This window comes from Propithecus coquereli, unplaced genomic scaffold, assembly GCF_000956105.1.
Source record: "Propithecus coquereli isolate 6110/MARCELLA unplaced genomic scaffold, Pcoq_1.0 Scaffold16, whole genome shotgun sequence".
Classification (NCBI taxonomy): domain Eukaryota; kingdom Metazoa; phylum Chordata; class Mammalia; order Primates; family Indriidae; genus Propithecus; species Propithecus coquereli.
This window is the reverse complement of record NW_012140524.1, coordinates 5,168,859-5,195,718: the sequence shown is the minus strand read 5'-3', so window position 1 is coordinate 5,195,718 and position 26,860 is coordinate 5,168,859. Positions and strand designations below refer to the sequence as shown.

The window sequence follows — 26,860 nt, the reverse complement described above, 5'->3', positions numbered from 1 at the left end:
GAACTGCATGCTACTCTCCCTTACTTCCTTCAGGCCTTTGCTCAAATGTCTCCACATCAGGGAATTCTTCCTTGACCACCCTGCATCAAATAGGATTTAGGCAGTACAGGACAGTGGGGGAAATATGTAGATTCGGGAGCCAGGTTGCCAGGACTCACATCCCAGCTCTGTCCCTTCCCTGCAGCAAGTTACTTAACTCTCTATGCTTCAGTTTCCTTGTGTGTAAAGTGAGGATATTAACAGCACTGCTGCACAGAGGTGTTATAAGGATTACATGAATTAATAGAAATATACCCTTGAGAAGATGGCTTGGCATATGCTAAATATTCAGTAAGCATCTGCTGCTGCTATTGTCACTGTAATAACTATTATTATTCAAGATCGTAAAGGAGGCATGCAATAGACGCTGTTATGTAGTTAAAGTCAGCACCCTGTTCAGTCTGCTCAATGCTTTGGGCAAGCTTCTGGGACCTAGAGTTCCATGAGAGGGATGACTTTTTGTTGTTGTTGATATTGTTTTATTTTCATTTTTCTAATTAGAAAACGTATCAAACGCATCACAAAGTATATAGAAGTATAGAATTAATACCTATATATCCACCAGGCAGCTTAAAAACTAAAACATTACAACAATTCAACAGTTGAAGCATCTTAAGGTTTTTTGGTTCTGATGTCTTTATCATTGTTCTGCACCAGTTTTTTCCAAGTGAGTCACTTGGAAGCCACTTCTATGGGGTGCCAACAGGTATAATGTGGGGAAAAGGTTGGGGGATTCTGTTCAAGTAAGTTTAGGAAGTCCTGGGTTTTTATGAAGTTAGATAGGATTCTGTTCCGCAGAATTTACTCAAAGCCTCCCAAACTGAATACAGGCATCCCTTTTTGTGTCATGTCTTTTGGGACGATGTTTCGTATGAAACAGCTTTGGAAACACTAATCTATGTTATACTATTGCATCAACTCCAAAAAGTACCAGTAACCTGATAATTTTCACATCATTCAAAGAGGATGAGTTAACTTTAAATATTGAATAAAAATAGGGCTTAATAATTAATAATCTTAGGGCCAAGAAGATCAGAGCCAAATGGGCAGTCCAACTTTATAACCATGGAGTTATGGCATGATTATTTACATTCCAATTTTCTCCATAGTTTTGCTATTTTATTTCATCCATGCTTTCCCTGAGCTTGATATTTATTTATTTTTAATTGTCATTGTATTTTATGTTACTGTAAGCCCTCTCAAATCCCTTGTGGAACAAGGTAGGGAATAAATTCATTAAACTCAAATGAAGTATAACTAATTGTCTTCATTTGAAAATGCTGTATTTTACAACGCTGATTGCAAAATGACTATTGAACATTTCTTTTGGTTCTTTTCAAATTTAACATTGATTAATACTGAGATTAGGCCTTTTAGTATTGACGTAAGTCAGAAATTGGACGACAGCCATACCATACTTATAAATTCAGTCATTTCAAGGTTATGTTGTGGTAGCAGTCTGGGTTAGTGATGATCTGATGGATTGGAAGATGGGTGGGGAAAAGCTGCTTGGAGCAGTTGGTCCTTGAGCTGTGATTTAAAGAGGAGAAAGTTGTGGTTTGGTTGTTGTTCCATAGATATGGAAAAAATTGAGCAAAGGCTCACAGCCAGGAGAGGAAGAACCAGTGGAAGGAACCACATGACAATAAATTTAGTTGGTCTGGAAGGTGAAGGCTAGGTTAGAGGAGGAGATGAAAGCAGTCAGAGAGGGCGAGTCAAGCTGGGAGAGGCCTTTGAAAGAAATATTTGGAAAATTGTGTTCGACTCAGAGAGTAATAGGAAGTCAATGTAAGGCTACAGTTCATCAGAGGATATGGTCAGAATGATGAACAAGGAAAACAAAAGGAGGAAAGAAATGACTTTGGAAATTGTAGCCCTACAAGCATAATCTATGTTCCAATAAATATCATATAATCTGTTTGAAAACAAGTAAACCGTAGTTTGTTGAGTGGATGGATATATGAATGGTAAGTGAACAAATGGTTATGCTGACGGAGGTGGGCAGTTCAGCTTACAGAACTCAGGTGTTAAGTGCCCATAAACATGAAGGTGCTTTATCAAAGACTCCCCGTGGGAAAGTCAAGAGAAATGCTACTACTAATGATTATATCCATATTTACACACATACATAATGTCAGGCACTGCTCTGATAAAGCTATAATAAAAGAGGTGAGGTAGGGAATGTCCTTGTCTTTAGAGATCTTAAATTTTAGAGGTAACACATTGATATCTGTTCAACAAATTCTCAGTGAGTACCTCGTACTGGCCAGAATATGCTGTGTGCTGGTGGTGGACAAAAGATACAGTTCTCATGGAGCTCACAGTCTACCAGGATATAAAACAGGGGCAGACAATTAACATTGAATGTAAAAAGAATCTCTGTAGGGAAAATCACGGAGAGCCAGAGTAGACAGAACAGAGTGAACTGTGTTCCTAAAACTCAGGGGAGTTATGACTGTGATGGAAGAACTATAGACATCTTGGCAGGAGTAGGGGAGAGCTCCACGGGGCATGCTCAGATCATTAAATTGCTTTCTAAAGAGGCTGAGGCTGGTTATCTTCGGGGCTTTTCTTTTGCTCAACTGGGGATGCAAATGTGATGCTAGAGGGAAACTATTCACAGGCAACAGAAGGGAAGCTAACTGCTGGCTGCTTCAAGAGTTTTCTCTTCCTATTCTTCCTGGACATAGCATATGGCTTCTCCTCTACAGAAACATTTAAAGATGATTGATTTGAAGAGGCTCCCATGGTCAGCTTGTATTTCTTGATCTTGATTCCATTCTGCAGTGTATTGTTGGGTTGGGGCTGGGAGGTGGACAGTGCTTGAAGCTATAGTCATCCAGAATGACCAAAGGACCCATGGTCCCAGGGGCCAGGTGCCAGAGGATGCTTTGAAAGGCATGTGGTAAGAAGAAACCCCAGAAGAGACTGCCTAATGCTTTACACCTGTCTTACTGTATGTGGGTAGTGTGTTACTCCTTCTGTAGGCTGTTTGCCTCTGTGGTCTTAAAATGATCTTTGGGGCAGCTTGGCTGCTCACAGACGTTCTCTGAAGTAGATATGGGGCTGATGGAGAAGAGAAAGTCAGGAGAAGTCAGGAGTCAGGCTTCTTATTCAGAGCCCTTTTAGATCCAATTAACAGAACCTAATGAAACTAGTTTGTGAAAAAGGATACTCCTCCTCCTTCCACCTCTTCCCCGTACATTAATAACTAAAAAGCTTAGAAATGGGTGTACAATGGACTGAATGTTTTTGTCCCCCAAAATTCATATGCCGAAGCCCTAATCCCAATGTGATGGTATTATGAGATGGGGCCTTTGGGAGGCAATTCTTTTAAGGGGGTAGAGCCCTTATGAATGGGATTAGTACCCTTATAAGAAGAGGTCCCAAAGCTAGCTGGTTCTCTTTCTACCATGTGAGGATACGAGGTGAAGTGTGTTATCTGCAACCTGGAAGAGGACCCTCATCAGAACTTGACCATGCTGGCACCCTGATCTTGGATTTCCCAGCCTCTGGAATTTTGAAAAAAAAAATGTTTGCTGCTTAAGCCACCCAGTACATTGTCATTTGTTATAAGAGCCTGAACTGACTAAAACAAGGTGGATCCAGGGCAGGGCATAAATCATGGTGTCAGGATTATCTTTTTTCATCTCTGGTCTCTTTATAACTTGGCTTTGTTCCTTCCTATCCCGCATAGCTTCTTTCATGCAGGTAGGGAGATGCTGAATATGAAAAATGTAGACATATTTCTTACAACCCAAGACTGGAAAGGAAGCAAGAACATCATTTTCATTATGCTCATCAGAAAACTCTAGTGAAAACTCCAACTGGCTATTTTTGACAATGTGCCCATCTCTAAACCAATCACTATGGTCAGGGATAATAGAGTTCTCTGTTTGACCAAATATGGATCATTTTCCACTTTGTGGACTGGAAGTTTGTGTTAACCCTCCTGTCCCCCCAAAAAGCATGGAATAGAGAAAGAGTGAATCCCTTGAGGGGAAGATACTGCTATGAGATAATTTAAAGAAAAGTAAAATAATGACTCTGATACAGATACATAAATGCACATGTGTTAAAGATTTATTATACTCACCCATCAATAGGAGAACCAGATGTTATAACCTGTTCAAAAAAAGAAACTGATTAGGGATTTTGAAATGAATGTGAAAATGGAGGCAAAACTATTTTTTTCCACAGTGAGAGGAAAGAAGTCAAGCAAACCTTTACCAAACTGGAAAAAATTATAGATAAGAATTATTTTGCATTGCTCTCAGTTACCTACAAGTCACAGAGGTGTAAAGTAGCTTCCACAGTGTCAGAACCTGGTAATTCAGAGGGGTTTCCTCTAGAGTCCAGTTGCATAGTTTTGAACTGAAAGCACAAATATTTTGCTTACACCAGGCAGACAAATAACATGTGTTCACTAAACAAGGGGTAGAGTATTTGAGGGAGAAATATTTCCCCTCCTCATTCCAGGTGATACCAGCAGAAAGCTTACCAAAATTTGGTTACCGCAGGTAATCTATTTCTTCCTTGAAATGGGGTCTATGCCTCAGTTCTCTCTGCGTCCTCTGGACATAACACATGAGAGATGTTTATTAAGTGTGTGAGATGAATGTCGAATAGGACACCTGCTGTGTGGACTTCCTCTGAAACAACAGAAAATCATCCCTACCTTAGATTTCTCATATATAACTTAGAACCATTTCTGGAGCTCTTCGTTCTCAGCTAGCAGGAAAGTTCTGCAATTTTATTGCTACAAAGTATATTGCATGTATGTAAAACATTAGAAGCTTGGATTTGTGGATTTAATAATACTCTATGTATTATAGAGTACCCAAGGTTAACTTTGGTTTTGCATAGACATTATTTATATAGTGATTGGCTACAGTAACACTAAAGCATGAGGAATTATTGTTGTTGCCATTATAGCTATGGTAAAATGAAAAAAAACGTAGTAAACAGTAAAAGATGATAGAAACTGGGATTTGCATTAAACTACAGTCTATATTGAATGCAAGCAAATGCAACTTCCAACTTCAACCAATAAGATGTTTCCAAGGGATCTAGTCACTCTCAACCAATGAGATACATATTTACTAGACAATAGGTAGGCTGCTTCTGGGCCAACCCTCAAAGGAAAACATAAACTCAATAGGAAATAAAGGTTAAAAATGTATAGAGAATAAGAAAAAATAAAATAAGCAATTGTGGATTCAGTATAGTGTCTAGAAAGACCAATTAATATGTGAACTGCAGGCCCAGCAATCAAACTGGAATCAAGACTGCCTGTTGTTTAACATAATCTGTTTTGATTACTTCTCACCCTACTTGCCTCTTGATGGTGACACCGTAGAACACGATCATCCGGCGAGTCAGATAACCAGCGCAGCAGTTATCCGCGGGAGCAGCTAGAATTGAATCTGCCTTTAGGTTCACGGAGTAGCCTTCACTGCTGGGGCAGATGAGTCTGTGTGATTCTTGGAAAATGTGTAATGAGAACTCGCTAATTTTAGGTACACGGTGGTCTTTTAGTATCTTCTCCCCCTATTCAGTGAGTCAATAAAATATGTTCGGCCATTATCCTAAGACTTGTGTTTTCCTTTGGGCAATAAAATACACAATTCGTTGTGTATCTCTTTAAAAGCTTCACTTAGTGTAAAATGGAGAGACAGCTTTGAGCAGGGCACTGTTCTTCACAATTGGATTGAAAGCTATAAAAATGGAAGAATAGGTAACAGATTTTGAAAGGTAGAGAGTTTCAGACTCTCGGAGGGGAATGTGGGGAGAATTCAAGCGGCTTTAGCAGATGGTGCTTTCAAAACCAGGTCAAGCCGGCACCTCCAAGAGCTGCTTCGTTATCGACACCCCCTGACCCCCGCCTGATTTCCAAATGGGAAAAAGCTGAAACCAAATCAGTCCTGGTCCATTGTCCCCACAGCGCCCTCCCGTGACGAAAGGCATCCTTCCTCCTAAAGCAAGTCGATCTCAATGGAAACTTTTTCTCTCCCCTTTTCCATGTAATTTAGAAATAAATAAGTAAGTCACCCAGAGTCAATCCAGAGATGAAAACCCACGGGCAAGAACGCGGACGGCACACTCGTTTTCGGCCCCTGTGTGGGCAGTGGCTGGAGGAGGGCGCCCAGTAGGCGCGCACGCCTGTGCTGGGGAAATCATTAACTGCTGAAATTATTTCTCACCGCTCAACGAAGGAGTGAAACTGCTCTGCCATGTGCCAAGTGTTCACACAGAAAATCAGCATACCCCAGGGAAGGGGGGAGGGTGGGTGAGACTCGGAAAAACTGAATATTGCAGTTTTGGAGCAGGTTGAGAGGTAACAGGAGGGGAAAGATTTCATCTCTGAGGTGGTCCCATTTGAAATCTGTTTTGGCCTTCTTACAGAAAGTGGCTCTCTGTATACGTTTACATGCCCGCCTGCCAGCCAGGGCTCCCTCGCCTTCCTCTGCCACACTCCCTTTAAAGCAACAGCTGCCCATTCATGGGCCTGGGCAAACACCTGGGCTTCTTGGCGCTTGCTCGCTCTCTCTCTCTCTCTCTCTCTCTCTCTCTCTCTCTCTCTCACACACACACACACACACACACACACACTCAGAGAGAGAGGGAGGGGGAGGGGGCACGAGCTCTTTAGAGCTTTGTGGAATCTAAGGCGGCAGTCAGCCTTAGAAGACAACCTGAAGGACAGGAGCTGGCAAAATGATGCCCTCCCCGGGAAGTAGAGAAATGAAGCAAAATAGGATTGTCTCAGACTTATGATTGCCTTGAACTTGCTGACAGCAAAACAAAATAGCTTTGTCTAAAAGATGGTTCATCCGAACCAAGCTTTGCTGCAACATTTGTAAGCTGTGGCGTGCAGAGACTCTGGGGTCTGGTGAAGTTTGCTTTGAGTCCCATCTCCACTACTTACAAACTGTGTGATCTTGGGCGAGTTGTCCAATCTGTCAGTGCGAAGTTGTTTCATCTGTAAAATGGCAACAAAGGCTATCTTCCTCATGGGATGCTTGGAGGATTAAATGAGATAGAGTACAGTATAAATGAGGTTAATGTAACATGTGTATAATAAACTCATAGATATTTGCAATATTTGCTCTACTATTGGCTTGACACTATGCTAATTTATTCTGACATAATAGTTGTTATACCACTGTTATAAAATGTTGTTATAAAACACATCTTCTAATTCTTGAGGAAATGGCAATTAAGGATCTTACTGTGTCATCTGAAGAAAAAAAATTTCTCCCTGTCTGCTGCTAGTTTCTTTCACCTATAGGTAGCCAGGATACTACTCTTCAATGTATTCTTTTGTATTGTATATTGACTCCAGGGTTCTACTAAAACTCATGATGAATGGAAGAAAGAGTAATGTGAATATAGGGTTATTAAACCCAAGGTGGCATAGTTTGTTACTGTTTTGCATTTATTTTGCCGAACATGGAACTCAAAAGAGCCACTTCCCAGCAGATTTTCAATGACAACCCAGTGAGCTGTGACCATCAGTTACCTTACTCAAATGGAAGATGGATGGACTATTTTGCTTTTCAGACCCCAGAGCAATGTAGATTTGGCAAGGAGTAGGAGTCACCATTATTAAAACAATCCATTTTTTATGAGTGACATATTTTATATTTATTCCAATTTATAAATGCCTTCCAATTTAGAGGAAAATGTAAGAAAACTCTTTGGAAGATGTCTTGAAGTTTAATGAAAATGCAATTTGAAAACATATCCTTATGCTTTGCACTTGTAAATGTGAGCATATTAGGAACTTATACAGAGATGTGAATGTTCTCATCCTGATGTTGGGTAGCTCTGGTTGGGAACTGTGTACATTAATCTTCCGCCAAAATAGCAGTGTGCCTCTTTTGCACAACTGGGCCCTGTGGGTAATTTCTGTACAGTGTATTCATAGGAAGAAAACCTGATATTTTAAATTCTCCTCCCTTCCTCTAGGAGGTTGCTGTATACTCAACACAAACCCTTGCTTCTTGTACTGACAGTGCTGGAAAAGTTCCCATTAAACCAGAGGCTGAAAAACAAAGGGCACTCTGGTGAACAGTTGATAACTCAGAGCAGTTATTCTCTAAGTAGCTTGTTATCTGAGTAAGAAAAGGACATCCCATGGGAGTCTGAAATACTCAAAACTCTGATCCGTCTCCTATCCCCAGCAGATTCTTTGCGTAACTCTGCTTTTCAGTTGATTAATCCAGAAACTGAAAGAACTTTTAAATTCTGTTCAGCAAATATCAATTGAACACCTGCTGTGTTCAACCAAACTAATGCTGTTTGCTGGTGTTGGATGGTATATATTGAAAACAAGGTTCCTGCCCTTAAAAGTTCACAAAATAACTAGAGAAGTAATGTTGACAACTTGGAAGAAATAGTTCTTCTCTTAAGGAGTTAAACCTAGGACACAGGATGATGTAATTCTTTGAAGTAATACCTTTCACCTTTGGAATCTCAGTAGCTACTGGTGTTTAATTCCTCCTCTGAAATGTTCAATTGAGTCTTTAGGAGTAACTTATCATATGGCAGCATTTTGCTAACTCTGTAACAGAATCTTTCATAACAGTCTTGTACTGAACACTTTCTGGATTATGACATGAAAGGAAATGGCAAACATTTGTGCTTGGAATGTCTTTTACCCTTTATTTGAGGAAGGAGTAATGGCTCTGCTAGGAACATTGCCTTCTTAGAACCCTCAATAAAAGTGCACACGATTTATAGAAGATGAGCACTCTGAGTACATTGTTTCTGTCCACAGCTGGTTCTGTTTTCTCATGGCCTTTGTGACCAAATGGGTGAAAATAGCAGTTCAACTGTAAGCTACTCTAAAATTAAATTCTAGATTACCTGAAAGTTAATATACCGTGATGGTATGAGTACTCTGGAATTTTTTACAAAAGGCCATAACTTGAGTTCTTTAAGACGTGTCGGTATCTCTTAAACCAGCGGTCCCCAACATTTTTGGCACCAGGGATTGGTTTCATGGAAGACAATTTTTCCACGGACTATGGTGGGGTTGAGGGATGGTTTGGGGATGATTCAAGTGCATTACATTTATCATGCTGTCAAACCTCTTTGCTAATGATAATCTGTATTTGCTGCTGCTCCCCAGCACTAGCATCACCTCCTCAGCTCCTCCTCAGATCATCAGCATTAAATTCTCGTAAGGAGCACAGCAGCCTAGATCCGTGGCATGCTCAGTTTACAGTAGGGTTCGTGCTCCTATGAGAATCTAATGCCACCTCTGATTGACAGGAGGTGGAGCTTATGCGATGATGCAAGCAATGGGGAGCGGCTGTAAATACAGATGAAGCTTCCCTGGCTCACCTGCTTCTAACCTCCTGCTGTGTGGCCTAGTTCCTAACAGGCCACAGACTGGGGATTGGAGACCATAGTTTTAAACCATATTTTAGTAATTATTTAATGAATTGACTATAAAATAGATATTGAAGTAATACTTGACTTTGTTGTTCTTGTTGGGTCCATTATAAAGAACATTAGAGAGAGCACTTTAAACTTTAAAAAGATTGATTCTTTTTGTCCTTGAACAGTAAATACAGGAAGTTCAGTAGCTGCTTTGCTCGATTCATACAATACCATACAAGGAATAGGTAATGGAAAATTAAAACTGAATTTTTAACCATCAAAGTTATGTTTACACTTTCTCCCAAGAAAATCTTCAGTTTCTCCATATTTATTAGATTGACATGGCCTGCATTCCAAACTAATTTTTATAACAAGGAAGGAAGATGTCAATATTGACTTTAAATGTTTTCAGGACCAATCAGTCAAAACTGATTTTGATTCATAACAATGTAGCTCTGAAGATGTTAGTTGTGTCATAAGCACAGGATTTAAAACGCTCTTGTTTTATGATGGCTAAGAAAACACAGGTGAAAGGAACAGGGTCTTCACACCTAAGTGTTGCTACGTGTCTTTTGAAGAGGGCTTCCATAACATCCATAAGTAACAAATTTCTGTCTGAATAGAATGTGAAGAAGATAATGGTATATTAATAGATTAAGTTTTATTTCAATTTCAGAATACTTAGTCCAAATTGCCTTTATTTAAATTGTTACTGCTTTATAAACATTACTTAAGGATAAGCTGTATTCACTCAGAGTGTAATTTGCTAAGAGTTTAATTTACATTTAAACACTTAAATTATGGATTTCAGTTTTTCTTTCATAAAAAATGACATTTTTATCCCAAAGATATTTTGCTTCATCTCCACACTCTGTCTCTTATCCTATGATTGTACTCTTTATTGCTACTAGGGGAGCTACGGTATGACTATGGGCAACAATGGTATCAACAATGCTTGGTAAGAATTGACAACTACAAATCCCCAAGTTCCCTCTTCCCTCTTTTCTTTTTAGGAACAGGCTACTTGTGAAGAAAAATTTAAAGATGACTTGCATTTAAAGGTAAATCTGATGCTTTCTTGCCTTAATATCCAAGTATTTACCAAGCTAGTATTTAAAAAAAACATTTTTCAGGTGAACATCGCATAAGGATTTGATGCAATCTTACTTAAGACGTAGAATTTCAGGTGGAGTTTTGCCAAATGTGGTTTTAAGGCATTCTAAATTACTTGCTTTATACAGGGTTAGTGTATTGGTCTTAAATTTCTAAATATTCCTTCAGTGTAAAAACCATCTCCAGCAAATTCATAAGTGAAGCTAAGCACAAATTCTCTTATTTGCCTACTAATGTAGGTTTAAAATTCTTACCAAAAAATGTAAAATGAGTCCTGTTTTGAAGGATATGGGACTCAAGTGAAAACATGAATAAATTCCCTCTTAGCATATTCCTCCTAGAAACATAATCTTACTCATGCCCAGCCCATATTAATCTCTCTGTATGTGTTTCTTTTTATTTCTCCTTTTTAGACATTCACAGAATTTTAGATCATTTCAGCATGTTGTTTTTTCATGTATACATATGTATAGTCTACCTACTGGAAAGAAGGAGTCTCAGAGGCAGTAACAGCGTTTTTATTTCTTGTGTATCCCCCAAACATTTAATAGGCATTGAACAGTATATTCGGTATATTCCTAAATATGCGCTTGCTTGATTCATATGTTTTTTGTTTTGTTTTTTATTGACATCCTAAGCTCCAAACAGTGAAAAATTCCGTAGATGGAAATGTGTTTGTGTTTTCATCTGAACACAGGTAGGAACAATTAGGATGATATTCAAAATGGAACAGGGATTCCATATGACATTATACCCATGCTGTTTGCAACCCGAGTTCCAGGAACTACGGTATCACAGGAAAGCAACCTTCACTTTTGAGAGCTTTTTGAGTGGTCACACATCTCCTGAACCCGAGTCTCTCTCCTTTCTCCGGTAGGAACCTTAACTGGCAAAACTCTCAAGTAGCTCTTTTATGATTATTATTGTTGTTATAGTAAGAGTGAGTTCTCTCAAATTAAGTTTAATTTGGTTAAAATACATTGGTTAAAATTATCAATGGCCTGGTCGGCGCGGTGGCTCACGCCTGTAATCCTAGCACTCTGGGAGGTCGAGGTGGGAGGATCGTTTGAGCTCAGAAGTTCGAGACCAGCCTGAGTAAGAGCAAGACCCCATCTCTACTAAAAATAGAAATAAATTAGCTAGACAACCAAAAATATATAGAAAAACTTAGCCAGGCATGGTGGCACATGCCTGCAGTCCCAGCTACTCGGGAGGCAGAGGCAAGAGGATCACTTGAGCCCAGGAGTTTGAGGTTGCTGTGAGTTAGGCTGATGTCACAGCACTCACTGTAGCCCGGGCAACAGGGCGAGTCTCTGTCTCAAAAAAAAAAAAAAAAATGTTATCGATGGCCTTTGAGTCCCTGATGGGGCTCTTTCCCTTTTTTCAGCTCTGGCTGACTCTCTGGATTAAGTTTCTTTAATCCTTTGTCCTGACTTTTCTCTGCTGCTTTTCTGCCTGCCCCTGTCTGCACTTCAAATTGAACATACTTTATAAAGTAATGTCTAGGTAGTTCAGCCATGCTGCTATTGACTTGAACTGAAATATTGGGTAAAATGCATTTTAAGTGATTTTTAACTAAAAACTAATGTGGAAATGTTGGAAAATGTACCAATACAAACATATTAAACTTAAGATTGTATTCAAATAGAGTTTAAAAAACTATATCATGTTCCTTCTACTAGAAATCTTAAATGATGTAATTCACCCTCTGAGTCATGATGTAATTAGATTATATTTTATTAGACATTCTTTACAAATTTAAAATACCACTATTTTTACATGCACAGAGGGAAATCAGTTTGGATAATTATATTTAGGTATTCATTAAAATCAACCACAAAATAGAGACACTTTATTGTGTCATTTATCAACATACTTGATATGTATATCTAAAGTGCATTATGTTACAAAAAATATAGAAATTCAGCAGCACCAAGATACATTTACAAAATAAATACATCAGTTGACAAAATAAATTATGGTAAATGTGATAATAATAATTGGATTAGCCTTGGCAAAAAAAAAATATTCACAATGACCAATGTGCAGTTTCATAGAGCAACGGGGGAGACAGTTTTATGCCAATGCATTTACAGTATTTACAGACAATAAATATTTCTAATACTTTCCATATGTTCACTATTACAGAATCCTGCAATACGTCCTTGGAAGGTCTCTGCTGAAGATTTCAATGCCTCCTGCAAAAAGAAGGAAGAGAAAAAAGAGGAGAAAACAGATTAATTTTCTTTACAAACGAAAAGACATACAAAATAAAGGATATAAATTAAGGAACGTGGAATCACAGTGGAAAGAGGTTCAGGGGACTCTTATAAATACCTCCTACAGGAGGTGCCTGTGGGATCCACCTGGCTCTACAGAGCCCCTGCTACAGGCAGGGTCTTCAGCCCAACTAAGTGATCAATGAGGTGCAGAAAGGGAAAGGCCTGAGTTTCTACTTATGCTCTGTCAGAAAAAAAGAGACCCTGTGAGAATTTTCCATGGCTGCCAGCTGGCAAGTTTGGGAAAAGAAGGGACAAATTTGAGAACCTGGAGATAAGGCTAGGTTGGGCCATCCATCATAACATACAACTCACTTAGAAGTTTATTCCCCGGTGGCATCTGACTTGGGCCATCCAAAGTTTGTTTATTTTGTCCAGGTGGTCCTTTGGCCAATTTCTCACTAACATAATGGACTGTAAAGGCTGTGAAAGTATGGGACATTGGGTCAAGGTTGGAAGGATGTGTAGTTAAACAGAGTATGTTTAGTTGATGATAGGCTAACATCTGTCATTTCTCTAGTTGTCCTTAAATACTAGCGATTGAATTTTAGTTTTCAAAGCTGAAGCTAGAACAGGATCATTTGTCTCTCACTCTGCTGATTTTTTCCGATAGATACTGCATTAGGAATTGGGAAAATCTATTTTAAATTAGAGAATAACTGAGGATAAATTGATTTAAAAGAATAAAATAGCAGTATTTCACATCACTCTTTGTTTTATTATTCAGAATAAGTTATCACTTGGGATTGACACCTTTTCTAAACTATGTAAATAGTGCACTGACAGTATTTTAAGATGGGCTAGCAGAGTTTCCTCTGCTTTTCTCTCTCCCTTTCTCTTCTCTTTGTGTGGTCCATTTCAGTGACTATGTATTCCTTTCTAAGGAAACAACTATAGAATGGAATTTGATTGGCTGTGTCATTGGATTAACGAGCCAGAGTTGTGGGCAGTTTTACAGAGCAGACATGTGTGGGTATGAGACCTACAAACAGCAAATTCTTAACAATTTCAAAGTTTTATGTGCAGCTTAAGGAAACAAAAGCAAATTGAGCATTGAGAGTGTTTTAATGTCTTAAGGAACTGACCCCTTCACCAATGGTTTTGGTTGAAATGTTAAAATAGCGCCTAACTGCAGACAAAAGAAGAGTTTAAGATTAAAATTTTAATTGGTAGATAAGTGTGGATGGATGTTACGAATAAAGCCAAAAAGATGACCTCAGAAAACTCAATAATTTGTGTACTGTACTGATTTTTAAATGTTTTTGTACTAAATGGCATTAAGTAAATTGAGTTTAAGAATAATACAAGCAAAGAGAGAATGAATAATATTTTGAAATATTATTTCCTTAGAAAGAAAGAAAAAAGAAATAAGTTAAAGGACCAAGGAAAAATCTTTTAATTATAATTCACCCTGCCCAGACAGTGTGTTTGTTCTCCTTCCTTTTAATCTTTCCTTTAACAAAGGCACATATTGGAATAGCCAAGTAAACCATATAACATGACCTATAAGTACATGTGTATGTTTATTATATGTGTATGTATGACAACACTCTAGAGGCCTAGATGTTTTGACTCCTGAGAAGCTTTTTATATTTTCTAAATCAATATTTACCAAGGCAAAACATATGATTTCTAATAAATGAATCCTGTTGTATCTGGATCTCTCATTTGCAACATCAAAAATTCTAAAATGTATTCCCCAAATTTAAAGCTATATATTTGCCACTGAATGGTTCACGTGACAGGAAACAGATAATTTTACCTCAGTAGTTTCCTTAAAAAAATACTGCATATATTATAATAAAGTTCATGTTTGCCATCTCATTAGACCTCTCAGATCATCACATAATAATACAAAGAAACTAAGGAGAGGACATTAATAAAAGATTGGTCACATAAAACTTTAAAACAGTTATTCTGAAAAGATTTTATTTGTATTACAAAATTTACATGGCCCTATACATTCTCATCAATACACTCCAAAATTTCTCCACTCTTCCCTGCACCTCTGTCGGGCTGTAATGGGAGAGTGCCAACATCTGGCTGCCAAACAAACAGTTCTTTCCATGAATGTCCCTCACAAACAGGGAAGAGAAAGGAAAAGGAGAAACCTTCTATTTCTTTCAGTCCTAGGTCTGGATTTGATTAGGCCACTGCCCACTAAACCTACTTTAACTTAGGGGTAGCTTTGGGCATAAGAATTGATAAGTATTGATTTTCATCAATTCTCCAGACACTTAAAGAGCATTGTAAATTTTAAATGAATAAAAACCATAGAAATTACTTATACTTTTGTTTTTATAATTCATATATATAGTAAGACAATGGATAAAAATAAGTTTTGGCAATAAAGTACGGTTCTTGTGTTATAAATATGTACAGTTAAAATACACTGCATATGTTCTGTGAGCCAGAATTTATAGGGTTCATTACCCCTTATAGATCCATTAGATGTTTGCAGAATAGGTCATGAATAGGTCATTCACTGTGCTAAAGATTTTTTTAGTGCCACTGCCCATTGATTATTGAAGCTATACTTCTTATCCAATGTAATTACTATTAATATTTTATATGCTATTTAATGATGGGTTTGTCAACTTAACTCAAGGAGAGAAATAACGGTAAGTAGCAAACCCCCTTTGAAATATCACCCCGTAACTCTATCTGAACCAGAGTCAGAGGAAAGGACTGAAGAAGTAACAGGGGACTCTTTAAATAATGACATCATTAGTTGCATATGATGTGTCCTTGTGCTGTTTTCCTCTTTCTTTCAAGCCCCATAGAAGTGCTGTACTGAAAAGTAAAAAACAAAACAAGGTCCTATCAATGGAAATACACGATGAAAAAGCAGTGAGGACATATCACTGGTATAAGCATCAGGAAATAGAGAAATAAATCCAGTTCTAGGGCTACCTATTTCAATTCCAAGAGCTACTCAGGTCCTTTAGCTGTGGAATGTCTTTGTTGTCTATTTTATAAGATGAAATGAATATTTGCCCCCTTTTTTGCCTCACAGAGACACCCTCACTCCAATATATATATAGATGGCACAATCAGAACTAGGTCTAAAAGCACCAGAGTAATAATATGTTGCCATTTATTGAGTGTTTACTGTATGACAGGCATTCAACTCATATATAATATCTCATTTAATCTTCACCCAACTCTATGAGGTTGGTACAATTATTATCTTCATTTCACATAAGATGAAAGTGAGTCTTAGAAAGACTGAGTAAGTTGCCCTAGGTTGTGAACGTTAGTACGTTCAGACCTAAGACGTGAGCCTAAGTTGTTTTGATTCCAAAGTCTGTGAGTGTCATTATTAACTGGATCTGTGAGCTAAGGATAAACAAGCCACATAAGTGTGAAGTTTTATTATTCTTACTGCATTACCCTAGAAAAATTATTCAACTTGCCAATAGACAAAGAGATACGTGAGAAAAACTTATATCCTTCCAAGGAAATATTGCAAAATTTTCAGAAACCATTTTTTTTCCATGAGCTGGTACAAACCAGAGTTAAATTTAATTAAACAAACTTAAAGCGTGTGTTTAAAAAATAATTTAATTTCTTTAAATTAAAATAAATTTAAAATTTAATTAAATACACTTAATTAAATAAAAAGTGTGAATGGCTCAGAACTGTTTATGGTAAGGTACTGTTCTGCAGTGTTTGTAGATAACATCAAATCCTTCTGTGTTCTCCCCTGAAGTGAGAAAAAGACAGAAATGAAAAACTATCAAGAAAGTTTGTCAAGGTGTGAGGGTGGGGGAATAAATACACCTCTCCAGCAAGTTATGAAGATGGTCACTAGCTTCTGAAGCTTGAATAAGAGCTGAAATGATTTAGTAGAGTATTAAAGAATTGGTGTTGGGGTTTGTGATGGTGGAGAAAGAGAATGCGCTATAGAGCCTGAGTGCACGAGCGTGTGCATGCGCATGTGTGTTGGGGGTAGGTTAGGGGGACACTGCTTTAAGGCAGTCAGTATTCTGGCTTGTCATAAGCTTTTGAATTGTGTAGCGACTGACAGAGGGGAAAAAATCCAAGGCAAGGTAGAAGGGAGGCCCCAAAGCCCAGCTGAGAGCACCAGGAAGAGGCCGTGGGCCAGGAAGCCTGTTACCGTGAATCGAGCTCCAGCAATGTCGCGGAGGGGTCAGACAGATGGTCCCCTTCTAGCCCACTCCCGGCCACTCCAGAGTTTAACCAGGCCGATCGAGTTCGCCGTTTTTTCTTTTCCTGTTCCTTGCGTTTTCCAGGCTTGCCTTTCTTTTTCTTGCCAGGTGTCTTGAGTGGCTGCTCTTTGTACGTATCCACCTTGTTGGTTTCCTGAGTTAGGTATCTGCCCTCATCATCAGACCCGAATCGGACCGGGTGGTTCTTTGTGTTGGGAGCGGGCTTGGAGTTCGGGGAAACCTCCGAGGTAGCTCTGATTTCAGCTGTGTGGATTTCTGCGATCAGATGGTGAAGGAAGAAGCGTCGTCGTAAATCTTGGATGGACTTCCCCTTGTCATGGAGGAGCTGGTGTTCAGACACGGCTCTTTTGCTTTAAGAAAAAAAAAAAAAAAACCAGGAGGGGAATAAAACAGTTAAATTTTAGTTATTGGTAAAGACAACAAAGACATGAGTAAATCCCATTAGCTTTCTAGTTGGTCCACACAGGACACAAGCGGAAGGGGAGCAAGCTGGCGGCACAGGGAGGGGAATGTGTGGACCCCCAGCTCCAGGTCCCAGTTCTGCCACTTACTAGGTCTGTGACCTTGGGGGGACATGAACATTCCTGGGCCTCGTGTGTATGAAAGGGAGGGGTCGGAGTCAGCGATTTCTATGTTCCCCTCCCAATTTCAAATGCTGTGCTTCAGTTAAGCCCAGAAATGGACAGAAACCTCTGAGCATCTTTTCACATTTTTCATTCAGAGTTCTTTTGGGGAAATAAATCCAGAAATCCCAGCTTGGGAAATAAACTGAGTACTCTCCCAAGCCTACACACACACACACACACACACACACACACACACGCCTCATTAAGAAAATAATAATACTGAATTTCAAAGAACAGCAAGCTGTAAGAGTAAAAGCAAACAAAGGCTGAAGGATGAAGTGAGCAGTGAAGCCTGTCTAGGAAACCATCTGAGTAACAGGCTGAACTTTAACATTTTAGACTACTGGCTACCAGGAACCTGTATTTGAAGGCCAACCATCAGAAAGAGTACTTTTCTGTGAAGTAGTGGGTGGTCTCCTTAAAATGGGTTTCTTTGTGTGCTTAAATTAAATGAGATCATTCTATTTCTTCTGTGCTTCAAGATTTTTTTTTTAAAGTTAGAATTCTAAAGAGTATTATCCTTAGTACTCAATTGAGAAGTTCACTTTTCTCCTTCCTTTCTTTATCTTAAAATATGTTTAGGAGCAAATACAAAGTGATTTTTCTATTTAAATAACACTCTAATGAAAATCTAGTGAAAAATAACAAACTGATTCCCTATCAAGCCTTTTATATGAAACTCTGACTTGTGCTTCCATGTCCATCATGTATTCTTTTATTATTTTGTGTGTACATTATTAGCCATATTTAAGAAATGCATACATTAATCAGTAATATCATGCCTACTTCAACTCTTTCTTACCTAACTCCAATCTTACGGTTAGAATAACCCTCCAACTGGCTCATCCTCAAGAGCGTGGGAGGATAGTTCACAGGGCTATATCCCCTGTATTCTTACTTCGCTGACACAATGGTGGCAGGGTCCCTTGTTGCTTTTGTTAGTACAACTTCTTTAACTCCTTAGAGAAATATGACAGTAATAAATAGCATTATTATCTCCATTTTATACATGGGGAAAGTGAGGTGCAGAGAGATTAAATGACTTGCCCTAGTTCACGCAATGAGAACTGGCAGAGCTGGGGCTCCAAAAACTAGGTCTTCTGATTCTAAAACCAAGATTGCTTTTTTAATTTCCTCAACCCTTTCTCTGGCCAAAGCCAAAGCTAAAGTCTCAACATGTTCCTCTGTTGAGGGAACAAGAATGGGAAGGCATAGGGTGATAAAACCACCATAACAATGGGTGAATTGGACAGAAATGTATCAGTTTCTTTGAAGACCAAGCCTATTGCCCCAAAAGTCCATTTTCATCACCGAAGTAAGAAACTTGGATTCCTAAGTTTGGATTATTACTGGGCGAATGAGCCAAAGAAGAGAGTAAGAGATACAAATGCAGTCATCATTTCTCCAGCCCTTCTAGCCAGAATGCCAGCTTCCTTCTAGTATTTTAGTGTGTGGACTGACTTTAAGCCATGTAGCTTGTTCAAAAAAGACATGACTTCATGGAAAGGAATTTAACAGGAGCCTGGTTTAAATGAGGCATGAAGGAGTCTCTCTTCCTTTTTGAAGGTGCCACATGTGATTAGATTAAAATTCACTTACTCGGTGGCATAGTTAGTATTCTGGAAACTTTTAATAATCTACAAGTTTGAGGCTTTGGTACAATGTATTTATATTCTCTAATAACACGTTTAAAGAATAGGACTGATATAATTGCATATTTCAGAAGCATTGCAGTTTAATAAGTATCTTTTAGCAAAATGTCACATTAAAAAGAAGTTCTTAATCAGTAATAATTTATAGTATTTGGGGCTTTTATTTTGTTCTCAATTCCTGGCAGATACCATCCTCATCTGTACTGCTCTCCAAATGGATAATATAGCCCATTCTATCTTAACTTGAAACCAAAACTTTAATGGTTAGTCTGTTCTAATCAAGCCACTATTGCTCATGCCCCCTCTGACAGGCATATATGCTTGTCATCATGGCTAGCCTGTCAACTGTGAGTCACTGTGCCTTCCTAACTCAAGAGCTGCACTTTCCCAGGATGGTTCTCATGGGAAATGCAATAATCATCCTATCCTTCTATTTTATAAAAAGCCTACAATATGGCACAAATTTGTCCAGTTTAAAATAGTACATCTCTTGTGAGGGACAAAGCTTTCCATCTACCTTTTAGGGGTAACAGTATATTAGAAAAAGAGTTTTCTTAAATGCTAAGTCTGAAATGCTGTTAGACAATTTACTTAGTATTTCAAAGACTTCTGCACTTAAAATATTGTGAAGAATGAACCCGATTGGGAAATTGCATTAGAGGATCTGGAATATAATGGTATCTTTATCATCGACAAGGAATAAGGCCCATAAAGTGTTTTACTTATTTCCCAAATAAGACATAAACTTATACAGGAATAAATGACTGGGCCTATACAAACTAGATGTACATAGATACTGAGTAATAAATTCAAATTGAGGAGGTTTTCAATTTAGGTAACTCTGAAATATTTAGGTTGTAAATATGGCCTGTTATTAAATATGTCTGTAAATGTTACATAGCACAATGGTTCACATGGCATTTATTATATACCTAAGCTCAAAAATGGAAAAACAAGTATATTATATGTGATGCTCTCCTTTGAGAGAGCTGTAAAAAAATAATTGCAAAAATTTGGGAAAAATGCTTAACACAGATAACTCTAAATTCTGTCAAAACATAGCTCTTCCTCTTTAAAGAAAAATCACTCTCAACGGACTTTTCAGGGAAGAAGATTAAATTTCTAGGAAACTATCAAGGAACAGAGGGCATAAACAGTGATGGAAATTCCTCTTCCAGCACAGGAAGAAGCAGCACACCGTACTGATGCTGAGCTCCTCCAAAAGCAGGATTCTGTGTTTGAGAAGAAAAATTTTGTGGTACATAGAAGAGACAGGGTTAGGGTGTTAGAGTTAAGATGACTCACCAGAAGTCCCTTCCAACCCAAATGACTCAGTCAAAAGTTACGCTTCTCATTAAGTGGAGTAGACCCAGTCTGGCTCCCAAGCAAATCAGTCAATGATGTTTCAGGTTTCTGAATCTGCTGAGGTTCCCTCTCTCACTTAAACACAGAGATAGCCACCTGCCCAAAGCCTTGTTCATCTGCACAATAACATCCATAGGCCTCACTTCCCAATATCCAACTTGATCATGCTCTTGCTCCATTAATTAAAATCCTTTGGACTAACAGATCCAGAAGATTTGCAACTTATAATTGCCTCCTTCATATGCTTTAGGAAATCTTGTCACAGTAGGTTCCTCTCCCTTAGAAGTTAGCACCTACTTAAAAAAAAAAATCTGTACTTCTAAAGCAGTTTCCTAACACTTTGTGTCAAAATTGAGGAGTAACATGGTTTGATTATATGTTAAAATTTCTTTGAGAAACTAGCTTGATTTAGTGTAATAGTAGACTAATGTTTTGTCTAGCACACAAAATTTACTGTTACTTGGCAGCAAGGCAAAAATAATGACTTGTTTTTTAAACTCCATTTGGCTATAATAATTTGATGAAACATCTTCATCTACAGATGATTTCAGCCTCCCTGAAAAACCATGGTTGTAATGTGATGATCTATTACCCATTAACTATGAGAATGTTTTGTGGTAGTTTTATAACCATCTGCTGAGTGTGAGTGTTTAACTACAATATTATATTTCACCCACAAACAAAACTATAACAGTCTCTGGCTGCTAAATGGTTTCTGATGTGTATTTGTAAGGTGCAACAAAGAAAGAGTTAAAAATAGCCTTTAGGACTACTTAGCAGTATTTTTATGCTGTAGTTGTGGATTTAATCATGGCTCATTTACTGTTTCTCAAAAGAGAAAACAGGTATTTCTTAAGCAACTTTAAAGAAAAAATTGGCTCTGTTCCAAGACAGTATTTCTTAGCCAAATACAGTATTTAAGCGTGCTTTTAAAAATTTAGTCTTCATTTATATTTATATATGGATTTTAAATTATTGAATTTAACACAAGTTCCAAAATGAGCAAAAAGTCTGAAGACAATTTTCAGAAATACATCAGCAAAATGTTGAAGAATACAATGCAGCTTTATCTTCAGTACAATGTTCTACACAATTTGCCTTAGGAGATTCATAATAGATTTTCATTTCAGTGCCAAGGTTCAGACATGTCTAAAGTAATTTCATTTAAGGATTTTCTGCTTTAATAATAGACCAGGGGCACATATAAAACAGTTGCCTTTTTGTACACCTTCGGAAATTTACAAGGAAGCACCATGAACCTGACTGTAAATATTAGATATTGCTGTTTTTATTGTTAGTGTAAAAGTTCTCCTTAATTCCTTCTCCAGAGTCAAACTCTTCTCAAGGCTCAAACTTTGTAGTATTCCCATCCTGAACACTGAGTCCGCAGCTTAAAGATCGCCCAAAGATGGTATTACACACATTAATGAACTGCTAGGTCCAACAGATTATTAAGATACTCTTACTCTCCCACTCTTCCAACTTTTCAGTCATACAACATAGTGATATTTCTCTGTCGTACTTGGATGTATGATTATTTTAAAGTCGAAATTATCCTTAAAAGAATCACCCAATGAGAATGCCAAAATACAGGTTTCCAGTCTACAATGCAAATATTTGACTCCAGATTAAAGAACCGCTAGCAATACTTCCAAGGGGGAAAATAAAGTTTCCACACCTAAAACTCATTTTGGAATCAGACATTCTAGCGTTCCTGAATTGTATCAATACTAACGTTGGAGTTGTGCCACTGCAAAGTTGTTACTACTTTATTATATAATATGCTTTCATTATGTAATATGGTCCCATTTTATATGCTTAAAATTATGTCATTCATAATAAAATTAGATGTAGGGAGTTTGCTTTTCACACACAAACTGCCACCCACATTCAGTATGTATACATACGCGCGCACAGACCATATGTCCCCGATCACTCAGCTTCCTCCGACTTTCAAAACCTTCCCGGGTTCTGAAAGTAATCCTTTTCTTTCACTGGAGGTAGAGGATCTTTCCCTAGAGGAGATTCTGTAAAACGCTCCCTCTTATGCAAACACACACAAAATCTGTCTCTTCCCTGTCTCGCCTTGCAGTTCAACCAGTTCTCCCGCTAGGTTTGAGGACCCGGGCTCGCCCCGGGCAGGTAGCGGGATGGCCTCTCTCTCTTAACCCGTGGGGAAGAGCATCGGTGACCGCTGCGAGCCCTCGGCAGCGTCCCAGCCTGGCAGCCTGTCCCACTAGCCTCCCTAACCCGGCGCTAGGGGAGGATGGGGCACTTACAGCCGGCGGTTGAGCCCCTCCACCGAGCGCCCGCAGGAGGGCACCGAGTAGCTCAGCAGGAACACCGCGACGCTCCAGTGCTGAACCAGTCTCCGCAGCATCATATCCTCTTGCGCTCGAGACCTGCAACAGAGTGGAAAGGGACCCGAAGTGTCAGTCCAGACTCTCCATCTCCTCGCACGACTCCGTTCCCCCTGTTAGCCTGCTCTCAAATAGCCTCTTCGACATCAAGGGCATCTCCCAAGTTTCAGAGAAAAGAAAAGAAAGGAAAAAAGAAAACAACACAACACGTTCTCTGGAGCCTCTCCGCACTTACTTATTTAGCAACCAGCTACTCCAACTGTGCTTTTTCCAAACCACACAGGCAAAAAGAGACCAAAAAGAAAAAAAAAGAAAAATCAGAGGCGCTTCCTCTGAAATAACAGCGAAAATGAAATGGTTTTATATATGCATCAATGATGAATAGTGTGTTTACGTGTCTCCCATAGCAATGTCTAATTAATCTGGCCAGCAGCTCTCCTGAGTTCGTGGAACAGGACTAACCTCCTCCTAAAAGAAGAAAGTTTCCCCCCTGAAGTCAGCTTCTTTGCGAACCAGGCTCTCTTGTTCCAGAGCCACTTGTAGCGAGACCCACATATATATACATAGCTGTCTGTCTACCTCCTCTGGTGGGCTGGTTGCTTCCGGAAAGTTGATTCCACACACCCTGAGAACAAGTTTCAAGTGCGTGTGTCGTCGATCAGGAGGGCCAGGTGGCAGCGAGGGCGGGTCAATAGCGGCGCGGAGGGGCGGCGGCAGCCCCGCTTCACGGCCGGGGAGGCATGCTGGCCGGGCAGCGCAGGTTGGAGGCGAGTTGAGAGCGAGCAGAGGAATGTTCACACGCTCGGAGGCAAACCTGCGGGAGAAGTGAGCGAGTCGCAAAGAGGTGGCGCCCTAGGAACGCGCGCGGGGCGAGCGAGGGCGCGGGGGGCGGGGGCGGCGACGGACGGCCCAAGCGGGCCCCGCGCCGCCGGAGCGAGCGGAGGGGAGCCCCGAGCCCGGAATGCGCCGCGAGCGGCGGAGCTCCCCCCTCCCGCCCTGCCGCCCTGCCGCCCTGCCGCCTTGCCGCCCCCGGAGCTGTCCGGAGCACTGCGGAACCCCTCCCCGGAGCCCGGGCCCAGCTGCGCCATCCCCCGGGCCGGGGGCGTGGGCGGATCCGCTTGCTCCCTCCCAGCCCGGCCGGCTCCAGCTTGCGCCGCGGATCCGGGAGCCGAGGTCCCCGAGGGCGTGCGGACCGCCTCTGGCAGCCGGCGGCCCCCGGCGCGCCTGGCTGGACGCGCGGGCGCCAAGACCGCCACGGGCGGACGCGCGAGGAGGAGGACTGGGAGCGGGGGCCGGGGGCTGGGGACCGCGGGGGCCTGGGAGCCTAGGCGCAGAGCACGCAGGGACTTTGGCCTGTGATTTTAAGGAACCCTAACGTCGCTTGGCAGTTTGGGGCACTAGATGCGCACCCTCCTCCCTGGCCCTTTCCTGGCACAAGCCGAGTGGAGAACATTGGCTAGGGAGGGAGAGATCGTTTCCTTAGAAGAGCAAAAACGGTTTCAGACTTGAGGTTGAGATTGCACTTCTTGCTGTCTCAGAACAGCTGGAGCCGGTTCAAGAAAGCCCGCGCACAGGATGGAGACCCCTTTTGAATTGCGGAGGGGCACGGGGCGTGCGTACGTCCCTTTTCACCCACCGTCAGGAGTCTGACCCACCCTTTCTCTGATACCCTACTCTGTTGTCCCCTCCCCACCCCCGAAAGTCCCGGGTTACAGATTCTAGGATGACTGTATTTGAGTCGCTTCGGCCGGCAGATGTAGCGGAACTATCGCTGTACGCTGCTCTGCCTTAGAGAAGCGAGGGGAGCGCGGGGGGTTCTTCCCAATAGCTTTCTATTGGGCGGGGAAGAAAGACTGCTCTGAATTACTGGGTAGTATCATCTAGGAAAGGGTTGCAGCGGGTGTGGGTATCTTCTATCTTTCTGAAATGAGCGGCGGTGGCTCGGAACCGTTCCAGGGATGTTCGTCTTCTAGACAATCCTGCTGGTAGGTTTCATTACTCTCTAGAAGGCTGGTGTGATTTAGAGATTCGATATGATTAAGGGAGTCTGACCTTTATCAAGCCTGACTCTCCGGCTGATGCTCCACAGATTTTACCAAGGGTGGGTGAAATAGCGCCCTCTCACCTACCCTCGCTCATCTCGGCTCCTTTTCCCCCTCGTTCACTGCAGCCAGCTAGCAGTTAACGTTTGCTGCTTACGAAGGGGGGCCGGTGTGGGGGGGTACTTCTTCCAGAAGCTCCTATCTCCCTCAGTTGATTACTTTAAACGCCATGCTTTGAAAAACTTGGCTTCCTCCCACTGGAAAAAAAAAAAAAATCTCTGGGAATTTCCACAACTTCCCTTGAACGTTTAAGAATTTCTAAATGTTAGACCTGTTTGCATGGCATGAAAAGACAAAGTATCAGCCCTCAGAAATGTCAACCTTTGAACCTCTAACACTTTCTGATTTATAATAAGTTCCTTCCAAAAAGACACAGGAGCTTTAATGTAATCGTTAGATCTGAAGGGAGAAATCTGTAAAAAAAAGTACATCACAAATGAGCCATTTAATGCTTGCAAGTTGTTTAACATTAAAATGATAATATTTGCTTCCACAATAAAAAATCCAAAGGTACTTAGCCAAGTTTCAAACTACGCAGCTTATGAAAGTCAACCCTCCCCCAATAAAAGGTTAAACCAAAAATCAAATTGAAAGTATTAAATCACTTATGTTGTAAATAAATTCATTATACTCTCAGAACATTATAAATTAAATACTGGCATCAATAGACTGCTTTGATTTATGTTGCTTTTTCTACTAATTAAACAAAATTAACCTCCCTTTCCTTCCCTCCTTTCTTTTTCCTCACACACTTTTCTGGTGTTAATGGCAAAACATCTATCAAATATTTTTAGAATTTCCTCTCTTCCACAAAAAGAGAAAATATAGACACAGGAAAAATAAATAGTCTTTATATACTCAGAATACCAAAGTTCTCTCCTAATTTATTACTTCACCTTTTCCTTGATTTACAATCTTCTCTCTGCTCTTCTGGCCAAAGAAGGGAGATCTTCTTAGCAGTCTCTTTCAAAAATATTTTCCGTTGTTCTTCAAAAAAGTAAAATTAAATTTTAAATGAATTAAAAACTTCTTGTAAGGAGACTTTTCTGTTCCACTAAAGGCAATTATTAGAAAGCAGGTATCTCTTCCAAGCTGCCCTGTTTATTACTTTCAATAGAAATTCACCTCAATATATACCCAGGATCCTGACTTTTTTCTCTCCTGAAAATGATGTTTTCTGACATCATAATCTAGCTCCTAATATAACTGAGTAACCTCCTTAATGCTGAGGACACATGACTGTAAATGAGACATGGTAGGAGTCTTTGTTTTTTCTTTCTTTTTTTTTTTAGGCTTAGGAATAGAATAAGTGCCAATAGAGGCTAAATGTTTGCTTAGGCCTTGCCGTCATGTAAATGCACTTTAGCAAATGGGAGGATTTGAAGGCCTGCCTTTAATCTGAAGTATTTCCATGTGAAGACAGCTTGCATTGTGAGATCTACACCTACACAAATGCCTAGCCCATGAGCAAGCTCCAGACTTCCATCTTTCCATCCCCAGTGGCAGTTTATTACAGTATATCCCAATTTTAAAAGAGGTTTATAAAAATTTGAAGTGTTTTACTCTTCAGTTTATGTTGAATAACCAGTTGATATGTATCTCCAGGGATATTTCCTCTTAAAATTTAGAACAAAATTAGCTACTATTTATGTTTAATTTCTTCATCTTTCTCCCTTCTTTCCTCCTTAGCCCAGACAACAAACAAATAAGCATTACAAACCAAGTAAGTATCTATAGCTTT

The 26,860-nt window shown here is 39.9% G+C and overlaps 1 protein-coding gene across 1 annotated transcript; it reads right to left on the bottom strand.

The window, feature by feature from the left end:
* Positions 1-12,256: 12,256 nt before the first annotated feature.
* Positions 12,257-26,223, bottom strand: PTHLH (parathyroid hormone-like hormone). The gene is made up of 6 exons (XM_012640997.1): positions 26,016-26,223; positions 25,441-25,532; positions 23,253-23,831; positions 22,937-23,059; positions 16,942-17,364; positions 12,257-12,740 (listed from the first exon to the last, which is right to left on the bottom strand). The coding sequence occupies exons 4-6, from the start codon at positions 23,038-23,040 to the stop codon at positions 12,731-12,733; spliced, it is 537 nt and encodes a 178-aa protein (XP_012496451.1). The 5' UTR covers positions 23,041-23,059; positions 23,253-23,831; positions 25,441-25,532; positions 26,016-26,223; the 3' UTR covers positions 12,257-12,730.
* Between the last annotated feature and the right edge of the window lie 637 nt (positions 26,224-26,860).

Excerpts from the sequence above, each read along its gene's own strand:
- PTHLH (XM_012640997.1), bottom strand. The coding sequence starts at position 23,040 with ATGATGCTGCGGAGACTGGTTCAGCACTGGAGCGTCGCGGTGTTCCTG. Across the intron at positions 17,365-22,936 it reads GAGGGGCTCAACCGCCGGCT|CAAAAGAGCCGTGTCTGAAC; the intron begins GTAAGTGCCCCA and ends TTTTTCTTAAAG.